This window comes from Pan troglodytes, chromosome 12 (assembly GCF_028858775.2).
Source record: "Pan troglodytes isolate AG18354 chromosome 12, NHGRI_mPanTro3-v2.0_pri, whole genome shotgun sequence".
Lineage (NCBI taxonomy): Eukaryota > Metazoa > Chordata > Mammalia > Primates > Hominidae > Pan > Pan troglodytes.
Window position 1 is genome coordinate 36,198,662 of NC_072410.2, and position 15,855 is coordinate 36,214,516.

The 15,855-nt window shown below is 44.5% G+C and overlaps 1 protein-coding gene across 2 annotated transcripts in view; it reads left to right on the forward strand.

Moving 5' to 3' along the window:
• The window catches only part of CHMP3 (charged multivesicular body protein 3), a 60,373-nt gene that overhangs the window by 11,989 nt on the left and 32,529 nt on the right, over nt 1–15,855 (forward strand). For both annotated transcript variants that reach the window (XM_001138427.7, XM_016948907.4), the window contains exon 2: nt 9,792–9,852. In XM_001138427.7, the coding sequence (XP_001138427.1) occupies nt 9,792–9,852 (61 nt within the window). The remainder of the gene's footprint in view (nt 1–9,791; nt 9,853–15,855) is intronic.

The following is a 15,855-nucleotide window of genomic DNA, read 5'->3' on the forward strand; positions in this document are numbered from 1 at the left end:
GAGACGAGCCTGGCCAACATGGTGAAACCCCGTGCCTACTAAGAATACAAAAAGTAGCTGGGCGTGGTGGCAGGCATCTATAGTCCCAGCTACTTGGGAGGCTGAGGCAGGAGAATTGCTTGAACCTGGGAGGCAGAGGTTGCAGTGAGCCGAGATGGGTGACAGAGAGAGACTCCATCTCAAAAAAAAAAAAAAAAAATTGGAGTTCATAAGCAGATATTCAGGGCTTGTGGTTGGGACTCTGAAAGAATACCCCTTAGCAATAATAGTGACCTGGAAGTAGACTGGCTTTCACAAAGACTGAAGACCAGTTTCAAATAATCTCTATCCCCTGATAGGATTAATTAAGATTAGTTAAGAACCAATTGCCAGGACACTTAAGCTATATGTTTGCCAGAAGCAAATGTAATTCCTCTTTGGAAGAAGACAATATCATTTAGAAACTTAAATTATCCTGCAGATTTTCATATGTAGTCATTTCTCGGTATCTGAGGAGGATTGGTTCCAGGGTCCCTCCACCCATACCAAAATCCATGGATGCTGAAGTACTTGATTTAAAAAGAAAAAGGTAATTGCATATAACCTATGTACATCCTCCTGTGTACTTTAATCTCTAGATTACTTATAATACCTAATACAATGTAAATGCTCTGTAAATAGTTGTTACACTGTATTTAGGGAATAATGATGGGAAAAGTCTACATGTTCCATACAGATGCAGCCAACCATTTGTTTTTTTAAATATTTTTGAGGTGTAGTTGGTTGAATCCACACATGTAGAACTCATGGATATAGTGGGCTGACTGTACAATATTGAGAATTCCATTCTTAAAAAATAAGTAAATGCCTTTTATTTATTACCATTTATATGATTACGAATACTATCTCCCAGTTTGTAACATTTTACTTTCTTAATGGAGTCATGATGAATAAAAATTCTTAATTTCAATATAGATAAATATAAGAAGCCTTTTCCTTTTAGTGGTTATTGCCTTTGTGTCTTGTTTAAGAACTCCCCTCTCCCTCTCCCTCTCCCTTTCTCCCTCTCCCTTTCTCCCTCTCCCTTTCTCCCTCTCCCTTTCTCCCTCTCCCTTTCTCCCTCTCCCTTTCTCCCTCTCCCTTTCTGCCTCTCCCTTTCTGCCTCTCTCCATCTCTCCCTCTCTCCCTCTGTTGCCGAGGCTGGACTGTACGGCCGTGGTCTCGGCTCGCTGCAGCCTCCCTGCCCCGGGCTCCCATGGTTCTCCTACCTCGGCCTGCCAAGTGCCTGGGATTGCGGGCGTGCGCCGCCATGCCTGACTGGTTTTTGCATTTTTGGAGGAGATGGGGTTTCGCCCTGTTGACCTGGCTGGTCTCCGGCTCCTGACCTCGAGTGGTCTGCCCACCTTGGCCTCCCGGGGTGCTGGGATTGCAGATGGAGTCTCACTCACTCAATGCTCAATATTGCCCAGGCTGGAGTGCAGTGGCGTGATCTCAGCTCGCTGCAACCTCCACCTTCCAGCCACCTGCCTTGGCCTCCCAAAGTGCTAAGATTACAGCCTCTGCCCGGCCGCCACCCAGTCTGGGAAGTGGGGAGCGTCTCTGCCTGGCCGCCCATCGTCTGGGATGCGGGGAGCCCCTCTGCCCGGCCGCCCTGTCTGGGAAGTGAGGAGCGCCTCTGCCCGGCCGCCCCATCTGGGGAGTGAGGAGCGTCTCTGCCCGGCCGCCCCGTCTGGGAAGGGAGGAGCGCCTCTGCCCGGCTGCCACCCCGTCTGGGAAGTGAGGAGCGTATCTGCCCAGCCACCCATTGTCTGGGAAGTGAGAAGCGCCTCTGCCTGGCTGCCCTGTCTGGGAGGCAAGGAGCGCCTCTGCCCGGCCGCGCCGTCTGGGAGGCGAGGAGCGCCTCTGCCCAGCCGCCCCGTCTGGGAGGCGAGGAGCGCCTCTGCCTGGCCACCCCGTCTGGGAAGTGGGTGCCTCTGCCCAGCTGCCCCATCTGGGAGGTGAGGGGTGTCTCTGCCCGGCTGCCACCCTGTCTGGGAAGTGAGGGGCGCCTCTGCCCGGCCGCCCCACCTGGGAGGTGAGGAGCGCCTCTTCCCGGCCGCCCCTTCTGGGAGGTGAGGGGCGTCTCTGCCCGACCGCAACCCCGTCTGGGAAGTGAGGAGCGCCTCTGCCTGGCCGCCCCGTCTGGGAAGTGAGGAGCGCTTCTGCCCGGCCACCCTGTCTGGGAAGTGAGAAGCGCCTCTGCCCGGCCGCCCCGTCTGGGAGGTGAGGAGCGCCTCTGCCCGGCCGCCCCATCTGGGAGGTGAGGAGCGCCTCTGCCCGGCCGCCCCGTCTGGGAGGGGTGAGGAGCCCCTCTGCCCGGCCACCCTGTCTGGGAGGTGAGGAGCGCCTCTGCCCGGCCACCTCCTCTGGGAAGGGAGGAGTGCCTCTGCCCGGCCGCCACCCCATCTGGGAAGTGAGGAGTGCCTCTCCCTGGCCGCCACCCCATCTGGGAAGTGAGGAGCGTCTCTGCCTGGCCGCCCATCGTCTGGGAAGTCAGAAGCATCTCTGCCCGGCCGCCCCGTCTGGGAGGCGAGGAGCGCCTCTGCCCGGCCGCCCCGTCTGGGAGGCGAGGAGCGCCTCTGCCCGGCCGCCCCGTCTGGGAGGTGAGGAGCGCCTCTGCCCGGCCGCCCCGTCTGGGAGGCGAGGAGCGCCTCTGCCCGGCCGCCCCGTCTGGGAAGTGGGCGCCTCTGCCCGGCCGCCCTGTCTGGGAGGTGAGGGGCGCCTCTTCCCGGCCGCCCCGTCTGGGAGGTGAGGGGCGTCTCTGCCCGGCTGCCACCCCGTCTGGGAAGTGGGGAGCGCCTCTGCCCGGCTGCGCTTCATCTGGGAGGTGGGGAGCGCCTCTGCCCGGCCGCCCCGTCTGGGAGGCTAGGAGCGCCTCTGCCCGGCTGCCCATCGTCTGGGAGGTGGGGAGCACCTCTGCCCGGCCCATCGTCTGGGAGGTGGGGAGCACCTCTGCCCGGCTGCCCATCGTCTGGGATGTGAGGAGTGCCTCTGCCTGGCCGCCACCCCATCTGGGAAGTGAGGTGCGCTTCTGTCCGGCCGCCCCGTCTGGGAGGTGAGGAGCGCCTCTGCCTGGCCGCCCCGTCTGGGAAGTGTACGCAATAGCTCCGAAGAGACAGCGACCATCGAGAACGGGCCATGATGACGATGGCAGTTTTGTTGAAAAGAAAAGGGGGAAATGTGGGGAAAAGAAAGAGAGATCAGATGGTTACTGTGTGTGTGTAGAAAGAAGTAGACATAGGAGACACCATTTTGTTCTGTACTAAGAAAAATTCTTCTGCTTTGGGATGCTGTTAATCTATAACCTTACCCCCAACCCCGTGATCTCTGAAACATGTGCTGTGTCAACTCAGGGTTAAATGGATTAAGGGCGGTGCAAGATGTGCTTTGTTAAACAGATGCTTGAAGGCAGCATGCTCGTTAAGAGTCATCACCACTCCCTAATCTCACGTACCCAGGGACACAAACACTGCAGAAGGCCTCAGGGACCTCTGCCTAGGAAAACCAGAGACCTTTGTTCACGTGTTTATCTGCTGACCTTCTCTCCACTATTATCCTATGACCCTGCCACATCCCCCTCTTTGAGAAACACCCAAGAATGATCAATAAATACTAAAAAAAAAAAAAAAAAGAGAACTCCTCCTCTAACCTGAAATCATAAATGTATTCTCCTATACTGTCTTCTTAAAACACCACAGTTTTGCATTCCATATGTCTTCAGTCCACCTAGAATGAATTTCAGTGAAGGATGGAACAGGAATTCAATCATTTTGTTTTCTATTTGTCTTAAGCTGTCTCTCAGCATTGTTCGTGGAAAATACCCTCTTAATGGTGTTAGTTTCCTTTGCCTAGTTTGGCATATAATAGACCTCTGTGAATGAATTTGAATAAAGGATAATATTTTGGTAGTGTGAAATTCTTTCTATAGGTTCCTTGTGGTTTTCAAATATATTGTCTAATTTACTAGTTGATTTTTTTATTCTGTACACCTTATGTTCTGTTTTACTTAATTATAAGGGCCTCTCATTTACTACTGAAATCCTATTGGCACTAAATAAATATTTGTCAAATTTTCTTTACATCTGTTTTAAATTTCCTTTTATTGTAGTGGTCTTTACAGTTATGAGACTTGCTTGATACATTTTCTTGAGCTTTTTGTCTTAGACTGTTTCTTAACTCTAACATAACATTATAGTCACCTGAAGAGATTTTAAATGCTACCTGTCATTTGGGCTCTACCCCTGGCCCAGTTAAATTAGTATTTTTAAAGTTTCCCAGTTGACTTTCGTGTAGTTCAGGTTGAGAAGCACTGGTCGGAGACATGACTGGATACTTTTGGTTCTTCAGATTTCTCTTAGGTAAGTTTTTCTTTTTTGCAAAGCCCCTTTTGATTTTACAAGTTTAGAAGGAATTTCTCTTTTTGACAGATTTTATAAAACTTTTACTCTTTGACATTTAAAAATATACATAGAAAGTTTCTGAAGATTGTTACATAAGTGTTATTTATGGCTGAAATTTTTTGTCCCATCACATCTTGTATTCCGTGCAATCAAATTCAACAGATATTTATTATCCTTTGTGCCAGGCATTATGCAAGGGCTTGGTGAATAAGAGAAGGTCTTTGACTTTCTGGAGCTTATAGTCTATACTTGTAAGTAATCATAAGTATAATGAGCTCTCCAAAAGAGGTGGGGGTATAGGGTTCTGTGCAGTTGTACTGCCTGGAGGGTTGAACCTATTCTGTGAGTCAGGGAATGTCTCCCTGAAGTAACATTTAAGCTGAGACTTTAAGAAGAAGTTCAGAAAACACATTCTTTAGATAAACTGGACTTTTTCAAAATTAAAAACTTGTGTTTCAAAGGACATTATTGAGAAAGAAGACTTTCTTGAATGGGAGAAAATATTTGCAAATCCTGTATCAATAAAGGGTCTACTACTATCAGAAGGTATAAAGAACTCATACAACCCAACAAACAGACAACTCAATTAAAAAATGGGCAGAAGATATGAATAAACAATTCTCCAGAGGAGATATACAAATGACCAACAAGCACATGAAAAGATGTCCAACTTCGGCTGGGTGCAGTGGCTCACACCTTTAATCCCAGCACTTTGGGAGGCTGAGGCAGGTGGATTACCTGAGGTCAGGAGGTGTAGACAAGCCTGGCCAACGTGGTGAAATCCCGTCTCTACTGAAAATGCAAAAATTAGCCAGGTGTGGTGGTGAGCGCCTGTAATGCCAGCTACTTGGGAGGCTGAGGCAGGGGAATCACTTAAACGCTGGAGGTGGAGGTTGCAGTGAGCTGAGATTGCGCCACTGTACTCCAGCCTGGCCAACAAGAGCGAAAGTCCGTCTCAAAAAAAAAAAAAAAAAAAAGTCCAACTTCACTGGGCATTAGGAAAATGTAAATCAAGCTCTCCTACTCCCCCTCCCCCTCCCTTCGGGTCTCCCTCTGTTGCGGAGGCTGGACTGTACTGCCGTGATCTCAGCTCGCTGCAACCTCCCTGCCTTGGGCTCCCATGATTCTCCTGCCTCCGGCCTGCCGAGTGCCTGGGATTGCAGGCACGCGCCGCCACACCTGACTGGTTTTTGTATTTCTGGTGGAGACGGGGTTTCACTGTGTTGACTGCCTGCCTCGGCCTCCCGAGGTGCTGGGATTGCAGACAGAGTCTCGCTCACTCAGTGCTCAACGTTGCCCAGGCTGGAGTGCAGTGGCGTGATCTCAGCTGGCTTCAACCTCCACCTCCCAGCCACCTGCCTTGGCCTCCCAAAGTACTAAGATTACAGCTTCTGCCCAGCCACCACCCCGTCTAGGAAGTGAGGAGCGTCTCTGCCTGGCCGCCCATCCTCTGGGATGTGAGGAGCCCCTCTGCCTGGCCGCCCTGTCTGGGAAGTGAGGAGCGCCTCTGCCCGGCCGCCCCGTCTGGGAAGTGAGGAGCGCCTCTGCCCGGCCACCCATTGTCTGAGAAGTGAGGAGCGCCTCTGCCCAGCCGCCCCATCTGGGATGTGAGGAGCGCCTCTGCCTGGCCGCCCCATCTGGGATGTGAGGAGCACCTCTGCCTGGCCGCCCCGTCTGGGAACTGAGGAGTGCCTCTGCCCGGCCACCCCGTCTGGGAACTGAGGAGCGCCTCTGCCCGGCTGCCCCATCTGAGAAGTGAGGAGCGCCTCTGCCTGGCAGTCAGCCCGTCTGGGAAGTGAGGAGCGCCTCTGCCCGGCAGTCGCCCCATCTGGGATGTGAGGAGCGCCTCTGCCCGGCCGCCCCATCTGGGAAGTGGGGAGTGAGGAGCGCCTCTGCCCAGCCGCCCCGTCCGGGAAGTGGGGAGCACCTCTGCCCGGCCGCCCCCTCTGGGAGGTGAGGAGCGCCTCTGCCCGGCCGCCCCGTCCGGGAGGTGAGGAGCGCCTCTGCCCGGCCGCCCCGTCCGGGAGGTGAGGAGCGCCTCTGCCCGGCCGCCCCGTCCGGGAGGTGAGGAGCGCCTCTGCCCGGCCGCCCCGTCCGGGAGGTGAGGAGCGCCTCTGCCCGGCCGCCCCGTCCGGGAGGTGAGGAGCGCCTCTGCCCGGCCGCCCCGTCCGGGAGGTGAGGAGCGCCTCTGCCCGGCCGCCCCGTCCGGGAGGTGAGGAGCGCCTCTGCCCGGCCGCCCCGTCCGGGAGGTGAGGAGCGCCTCTGCCCGGCCGCCCCGTCCGGGAGGTGAGGAGCGCCTCTGCCCGGCCGCCCCGTCCGGGAGGTGAGGAGCGCCTCTGCCCGGCCGCCCCGTCCGGGAGGTGAGGAGCGCCTCTGCCCGGCCGCCCCGTCCGGGAGGTGAGGAGCGCCTCTGCCCGGCCGCCCCGTCCGGGAGGTGAGGAGCGCCTCTGCCCGGCCGCCCCGTCCGGGAGGTGAGGAGCGCCTCTGCCCGGCCGCCCCGTCCGGGAGGTGAGGAGCGCCTCTGCCCGGCCGCCCCGTCCGGGAGGTGAGGAGCGCCTCTGCCCGGCCGCCCCGTCCGGGAGGTGAGGAGCGCCTCTGCCCGGCTGCCCTTCGTCTGGGAGGTGAGGAGCGCCTCTGCCCGGCTGCCCTTCGTCTGGGAGGTGAGGAGCGCCTCTGCCTGGCCGCCCCGTCTAGGAAGTGAGCGCCTCTGCCCGGCCGCCCCGTCTGGGAGGAGAGGAGCGTCTCTGCCCGGCCGCCCCATCTGGGAAGTGAGGAGCACCTCTGCCCGGCCGCCCCATCTGGGAAGTGTACCCAACAGCTCCGAAGAGACAGCGACCATCAAGAACGGGCCATGATGACGATGGCAGTTTTGTCAAAAAGAAAAGGGGGAAATGTGGGGAAAAGAGAGATCAGATGTTACTGTGTCGGTGTAGAAAGAAGTAGACATAGGAGACACCATTTTGTTCTGTACTAAGAAAAATTCTTCTGCCTTGGGATGCTGTTAATCTATAACCTTACCCCAAACCCGGTGCTCTCTGAAACATGTGCTGTGTCCACTCAGGGTTAAATGGATTAAGGGCGGTGCAAGATGTGCTTTGTTAAACAGATGCTTGAAGGCAGCATGCTCGTTAAGAGTCATCACCACTCCCTAATTTCTGGTACCCAGGGACACAAACACTGCGGAAGGCCTCAGGGACCTCTGCCTAGGAAAACCAGAGACCTTTGTTCACGTGTTTATCTGCTGACCTTCTCTCCACTATTATCCTATGACCCTGCCACATCCCCCTCTTTGAGAAACACCCCAGAATGATCAATAAGTACTAAAAAAAAACAAAAAAAAAACCAAAGAAAATGTAAATCAAAACAGTGAGATACCACTTCACACTCAGCAGACAGCTATCATAAAAAAATTAGAAAATAACAGGTATTGGTGAGATGTGGTAGAAATGGTAACCAAAAGGTGTAAACAACCCAGATTTCCATTAACATTTGAATGGATAAACGAGTTGTGTTATACACATATAAAAGAATAATTTCCAGCCATAAAAGGGACTGAAGTACTGATACATGCTGCAACATGGAGGCACCTTGAAAACATCATGTTAAATAAACCAGAAACGAAAAGTTAACACATTGTGTGATTCCTTTCATATTCAGAATAAGCAATCCCATAGAGACAGGAAGCAAATTAGTGGTTGCCAGGGAACTGGGGAGGGGGAGATAGGAAGAGATTATTTAAAGGGTATAGGGAGGTGGTGGTTGTATGACATTGTAAATGCACTAAATGCTAGTGATTTGTATACTTTAAAATGGTTAATTATATAAATTTCACTTCCAAAAAAAGTACATAAACCTGATTAGATTTTTAAAACTTGTATGACCATACAGTTTTAAGTGCATAAGTATTTTTTCTGAGTGGAGTTGGTCAACCTAAATAAAAAAGAGAGAGGTTCCCTAGAAGAAAATGATGGTTATTTGGCAACAGCATTGCAGTGGGAATGTACTTGCCGTGGTAAACTATGTATATATTCAAGGACGTAAAGGAAGACAAAGATTTTTAAAGGGAAAAGGAGGATTATGTAATTGTTTTAAAATGATTATGATAGGCTACAGAGGTCAATAACAAGAGTGATGCCAGTCCAAGTTTGGACAGGCAGTTGCTGGGCAGATGTCCTTGCGGAAGTATTTTTTGTGTAAGATTGCAGTGCCTTTGAGCAAGCAAGGCTGTGGTTTTTGCAGAATCTTTTGTGATAGGTTTTGTTTAGGTATACAAGTGTGAGAACCCTCTTAGCCTTTCCAGCTCTATATGTCAGATTTTTTAATACACTAGTGACTTCATTTTGATTCTGACAGCTTTCACAAATTATTACAATTGTTGTTGCATAATAAATATTTTACAGATTTTGTTCAATATTAAACATTAAAATGAAATTTATTGGAAATTCATCTTTTAATGGTATGGACTTTTAAAAAATGCCATTTAGTCTGTATGTCCATGGATGACTGCTACATGAATGAATGCTACAAGGGTTCAGCATAAATTCTGTTCCTGTTTTATGATTTATTAGACTCAAGTGCTGAGAAACCTTGTTGATGTAATAAAATGGTAATGGAAGGAGTTTAGTTATAGCAGTGTCACTCAGTTTTTTGAGCTTCTGAGTCATGTACTAAAAAGCACATAGTAATTTAGCATAAAATTGACTTTTAATGATTAATTGACTCATAACTCAGGTTTTCCTTCAGTGTTTTTGAAACGTGAAGAATTGGAAAACAGTTCACTTGCATAATAATTTGGTAATCATTAGAGTAATTTACTACTTTCTCAACACCTCCACCAGCATTTCCAGTCCACCCTATGTTTAGTGCTTCAGAAATTTTTGCCTGTCAGGGAACTACCATGGTAATAAGAGACATAGGTTAGGGGAATGTTTTTCTTCTGTAAAATGGAAAAGCATTATTTTTAAAGGGAAAAAGGGAAAGATAAGTTCTCATGACACAGACAGAGTAGTTTTTGAAATGACTACCTGTGAAAGATGAAAATTTTCTGATGCTCTTAAAGCTAACTGTGCACTCGGACCTCTTCAAATCTTTGTGTACCTAGACAGTACCGTACTCTTTCCGAGGTTTTATATAAAGTGCTGCTTACAGCCTGCCCTCAGCTACGAATCTTTGAATAACTTAAAATTCCTGTGCACTGTGAATAAAAAGAGGTGAAATTTAAAAAATAAAATTTGACCCTAAAGCTCTGTCTTTGAAAATGGCTTCTTAAATTTTGTGTCTGTAATAAATGTGGAGTTAATACAAAATTCTTAAATTAGATTGAATTAGGAGTTTCGGCTTTTCTCCTCATTCCTTTTCTAAAAATTTTCCCAGGTCAATGAGTGGTCATTGAAGATAAGAAAGGAAATGAGAGTTGTTGACAGGCAAATAAGGGGTAAGTTATCATTTTATGTCTTCTATTTTTCACCCTCTTGGTATATTTTGCTTCAGTTCATAAAAATAAACTGCATTTATATATCATAAGACATAGTTTATTCCTATATCAGTTATTTCTAGCTGTCTGACTGATTTTGCTTTTTAATTCTGTAATCAGTATTAAAAAAAGATAATGAGTTAGAAGAAACTTTATATTTTGGAAGAGCAAAAGAAACCTCTTGCTACTTATAAAGAAATGCCTTTTATGGAATTCAAATTAAATAAATTATACATAAGTAAGAAATACAATTTCATTGTCACTGCTCTATTTATCTTAGCATGACTGTAAATTGAGGACAGTATGTTTATAAATAAAGTTGATTTTTTTTGTTTAGTACCATTTAAGGTGATTTGCAAAGGGATGGTAATATTTAAAACTTTTAAGGTTTTTAACACTTTCATGATTGGAGAAGAGTTAATATCATAAAGGTATCCCAGTATCACTTTCTTTAAAAAGAATTGGAGAGGGAAATTCCACTCCCAGCCATGAAGGAGTAATTGCTTTTCAACTTGCATTCTCATCGTAAATAAAAATTTGGACAAAGCAAGAGAGAAAAAAACTGGACAAAAATCTGTGAAACAGCTGTTTTCAAACATTGGACAGCTGGCAGTACAGGGTTGTGATCACTGAGAGAATAGAAACAAAGACAGAGAGTCTTAATATGACCCTGTCATTCTGCTTGGAGATACTTTCTGGATTATAGCCCATGGAAGGACATTCCAAGCAGAGCATACTGGTATCACTGGGTTGAGAATAGAGATAAGGGTTCAGGGAGTGGCTGGAATTTGTGGGGCCGAGTATCAGAGAGAATGGAAATACTCAGAGAAAGAACTTCAAATGTCTCCATAGGATCCATTGGAGTCTTTGGCTGAATACTAAGCTGTGCATGTTTAGAGTGAAATTTCAAGAGACTGGGCAAAGAACAATTACTAGGAACAGAACAACTACCAGGAAGCTGTAAGCTGAATAATTCTTAGAGCTAATAAAGGATTGAGAAGTGGTTGAGCTCTGATCAGACACAGAAAAGAGACTTTGTTGAACCTCTGGGATGTTCAGTAGAGACCTCAGAAGAGTCACACCTTAATAATAAGGATCAGGTAGGTAGTCCTAGAAAAAAGGCTACCACAAGCCCATACCAACCAACCAACAAGACTTAATTGACTTCACGGCTGATTTGCAGGTAATTTGACTACCTGCCAAAGTAAAGATTAACACTCTTTAAGGGAAGACTACAAAATGCAGGCACCCAACAATGAAACATATACAGTGGCCAGCATCCAATAAGATACTATTATGAAGAAGCAGGAAAATGTGACCCCAAAACAGGAGAAAAGCCAGGTAATAGAAATAGATTTAAAAAAAAAAACACCCAAAACCCCCACAAAAAAAGATGATTGAATTTGCAGTCAAGGATTTTTAAGCAGCTATTATAAATATGTTGAGATTAAAGGATAACTTACACATAATGAGATAAATACAAAATACAGACAACAACAAAATGGAATTTCTAGAGTTGAAAGATCTGAAATGAAGTGAAATTAAATGAAGAATCACTGAATGGGTTTAACAGCAAATTAGACACTACAGAAAACAAGATCAGTGAAATTGAAGATACACAAAATCCAAAATGTTCAAATGAACATTTCCTTTGAGTATCCTGTCAGCAACCCAAATATTTCAGATTTTGGATTTCGGATTTTCTGATTAGGGATACACAACTGGTATGATGCATGGTATGATGCAAACATTCCAAAATCTAAAGCCTGAAAGACATTTGGTCCCAAGCATGTTGGATAAGAGATATTCAACCTGTAATACAAATTATCCAAACTGTAGTACAGACAGAAGAAAGAAAACAACAACAACACAGAGCTTCTAGTATCAAGTGAGCTAATGTGTGTAATTTGAGTCTCAGGAGAAGAGGAGTCAGGAAGGATCATATGAAATTGTAGCTGAATGTTTTTCAAACATGATGAAAACTGTTAAGCTTGCAGATCCAAGGAACTCATCTCCAAATTGAATAAACACAAAACCATACAAAGGCATAGCATAATCAAATTACTGAAAACCAAAAAGATTACTGAAAACCAAAAAGATAACCCCCCAAAAAGACAAATTTAGGTCCAATAAACAGTGATAAGAATGATTTTAAAATTCTTATTAGAAACGATGCAAACTAGAATATCTTTCATATGGTGAGAAAAACCCCACAAAACAACCCTATGTTATCCTAGACTTAAGTCCAATGAAAATAACATTCATAGGTGAAGGTGAAATAAAGATATTTTCAAACAAAAGCCAGAAAGAATTTGTTGCCAATACAATAAATGTTAAAAGAAGTTGTAGGCTGAAGAAAAATCATACCAGATACAAACTTGGATTTATATGAAGGAATAAAGCATGCTGGAAATGGTAAATATGTAAGTAAATATAAATTATTTTTTCCTCTTAAGAATGTTTTTAACTTACTGACTCTTGAAAGTAAAAATAATAATGTATTGTGGGGCTTGTAACATGTAGAGGTAAAATATATGACAATGATAATAATTGATCAGTGTCAAAAATAAATGTTAGAAACTTCATAAGTTTCATTAGTGTCTCACAGCCTTGCATATTCCTTTTTTGTGCTATGCTTACTGTAATTCTTCTCACATCCATAGCTCATTTTTCCTTTTAAATGATGATCTTCAAGCCCAATATCTTTCATGTAGGTTTCCTGTTATTTGTCATTAATAGTAATTTATTAATTTACTCTAACATGATATAGGAAAAAGATCATGGATTTTGGAGTCTTAACATTACCAGGTTTAAACTCTGATATCACCTGTCCTTAGTAAACTTCTTTGAATCTCATAGAATTGTTGTGACAGTTAAGTCTGTGAATATGTATAAAGTGTTTAGGACAGTACCTGGCATGCAGTAGAGACTTCACTACTTGATGGTGATACCAAAAAAGGGGATGGGGCACTTTGATAAAGTGTGACTATGAAGTAATGTGATTGCTTTAAATGTAACTTGTGAAAGAAAGCATGTGAGGATTTATCACAGAAACACTATCAGGATCTTTCATTTGGTTTTATGCTAGCAGTCAAGGTGAATGGATTTAAAAAGAAATACTAGTGTAAAAATGAGCAACTGCAAAATGAATTTATGTTCTCAGAAGTCAAGCTATTGGCTATGCTTACTGGGGGGGAATGGTGGATTAAAGGTAACTTAAGGGGGCCTTGTGGCATGTTGGTAATATTCTGTTTCTTAATCTAGGTCCTGGTTACATGAGTGTGTTTAATTTGTGAAAATGTATATAGCTGTACAGTTATGTTTACTTTTCTGTATATATGTTATACTTAAATAACAAGTTAAAAATAATAGCAACTTAAAGCAAAATATAACTATAGGGAGTTCTAGCTTCTCATGGAAGATTTATGGTGTCCACATTTTTAGTTTTCAGTCAAATGTAACACATTTTGAACACTCATTATAGGCAATAATTGGAAAGAATTTAGGTAATTCATTTCATCTGCTCCTCAAATGAAAATAGTCAGCTTGGGTGAGCACTCATGACTATAAAGGTAGTTAAACACGTGTGAAAATGCAGAAAAGTAGAAAGTTAAAATCACCCTGAAGTTCGACCACTTAGAGATAACCACCACAAACACTTTGGTGATCATCCTTTTCCAGATATATTTCTCTCTGTTTTTGTATTTATACCCAAACGTTTGTTTATAAGTGAGTCATACTAGTCTTGCTGCTGATTTTTATTTATTTTTATTGTAAAATTTACATAAAATAAAGCTGACCATCTTAACCATTTTTAAGTGTACAGTTCAGTGGCATTAGGTGCATTCATAATGTTGTGCAACCATCACCACTATCCATCTCCAGATCTGTTTCCTCATCCATACTGAAACTCTGTACGTATTAAACAATAACTTCCTATTTCTCTCTACCCCCAGCCCCTGGTAACCACTATTCTACTTTCTGTATCTAAGTATTTGATGATTCTAAGTACCTCATGTAAGTAGAATCAAATAATTTTTGTCTTTTTGTGTCTGGCTTATTTCACTTAACATAATGTTTTTGAGGATCATCCATGTTATAGCAGGTATCAGAATTTCATTCCTTTTTAAGGCTGAGTAATATTCCGTTGTCTGTATATACCATATTTTATTTATATACTCATCTGCTGATGGACATTTAGATTGTGTCCACCTTTTGGCTATTGTGAATAATGCTGCTATGAAGATGGATGTACAGATATCTGTTTTGCTTTCAATTCTTTTCAGTACTTTTGCATACATAAACGAAAGTAGCATTACCAGATCAAATAATTGTATCTTTAATTTTGGGGGGAACCATTTACTGTTTTCCATGGCAGCTGTGCCATTTTACATTCCTATCATCAAGAGCTAGGCTACTCAAAAGTAACTGTATATATGAGGGAATGTAGAAGTCACTGTGCGTGCCCAGGGAATGGTACAGGCTCATAAAATAGCTCAGAAGACCTTGAGTTTATACCTTGTGCTGATCTTTACTACAGACACCCTATGCCAATTTTAAAAAAGCAAAAAAGAAAACCAAACCAAACCTGATGAGCCCTGGGGAATCAGCATCTGATCTCCAGGGTTACCACATTAGAAGATTCAAACATTCAGTTTTCAACAACAGTAAAATCATAAGGCATACAAAGAAACAGGAAAATATGGCCTACTCAAAGCAGGAAAAAGTAAGTCACCAGAAACTTGCTGAGAAAGACTAGATGGTAGATTTGCTAAACAAAGACTTAAAGCAAGTATCGATGTGCAAAGAACTAAAGGAAAAGGTGGATTAAGTTAAAAAAAGTGTGAACAAAATGGAAATAATCGATGGAAAGCTAGAAAACAAGAAAAGAAACCCCAAAATTCCAGAGCTGAAAAGTACAATAACTGAAGTGAAAACCTTACTAGAATGATTCAAAAGCATATTTGAGCAGGTAAAATAAAGCATCAGCAGACTTCAAAATAGAGCAATTGAAATTATCAAGTCTGAGGAACAGAAAGGAAAAAAAGAGACTGGGTGCAATGGCTAACGCCTGTAATCCCAACACTTTGGGAGGCTGAGGCAGGTGTGTTGCTTGAGGCCAGGAGTTTGAGACCAGCCTGGGCAACACGGCAAAACCTCATCTCTACAAAAAATAAAAACAAAAATTAGCCAGGTGTGGTGGTACATGCCTGTAGTCCTACCTACCCAGGAAGTTGAGGCTGTAGTAAGCCATGATCATGCCATTGCACTCCAGCATGGGCAACAGAGCAAGACCCTGTCTATTGAAAAAAAAGAAAAAGAAAAAAAAAATGAGCAGAGCCTAAGAGACCTGTCAGACATCATCAAGTAGACCAACATGCATTGTGGAAATTTTAGGAGAAGAGAGAGAGAAAGGTGCAGAAAGATTATTTGAAGAAATAATGGCTGAAAACTTCCTAGATTTGATGAAAGATAGGAATATAAACATCCAAGAAGTTCAGTGAACTCCAGGTAGGATAAACTCAAGTGAGATCTTGCCAAGAAAGACACATTATAATCAAACTATAGAAAGCCATAGACAGTGAGAGAATCTTAAAAGGAGCAAGAGAGAAACATCTTGTCACATACAAAGGATCCTCGTAAGATTTTAGAAGATTTCTCATCCGAAACATTAGAGGCCAGAAAGCAGTGGATTCAATACTGAAAGAAAAGGCCTATCAACCAAAATTTTATGTCTAGCAAAACTGTCAGATAAACAAAAGCCATGGGAGTTTATTACAGCTAGACCTGACTTGCAAGAGGTAATAAAGGGAGTCCTTCAGGTTGAAATGAAAGGACATTATGCAGTAACTTGACGATGTATGAAGAAATAAGTATCTCCATTAAAGGTAGATTCATGGACAATTAGAAAGGTTTATAACTCTACGTTTTGTATTCTACATGATTTAAGAGACATGAATAAGA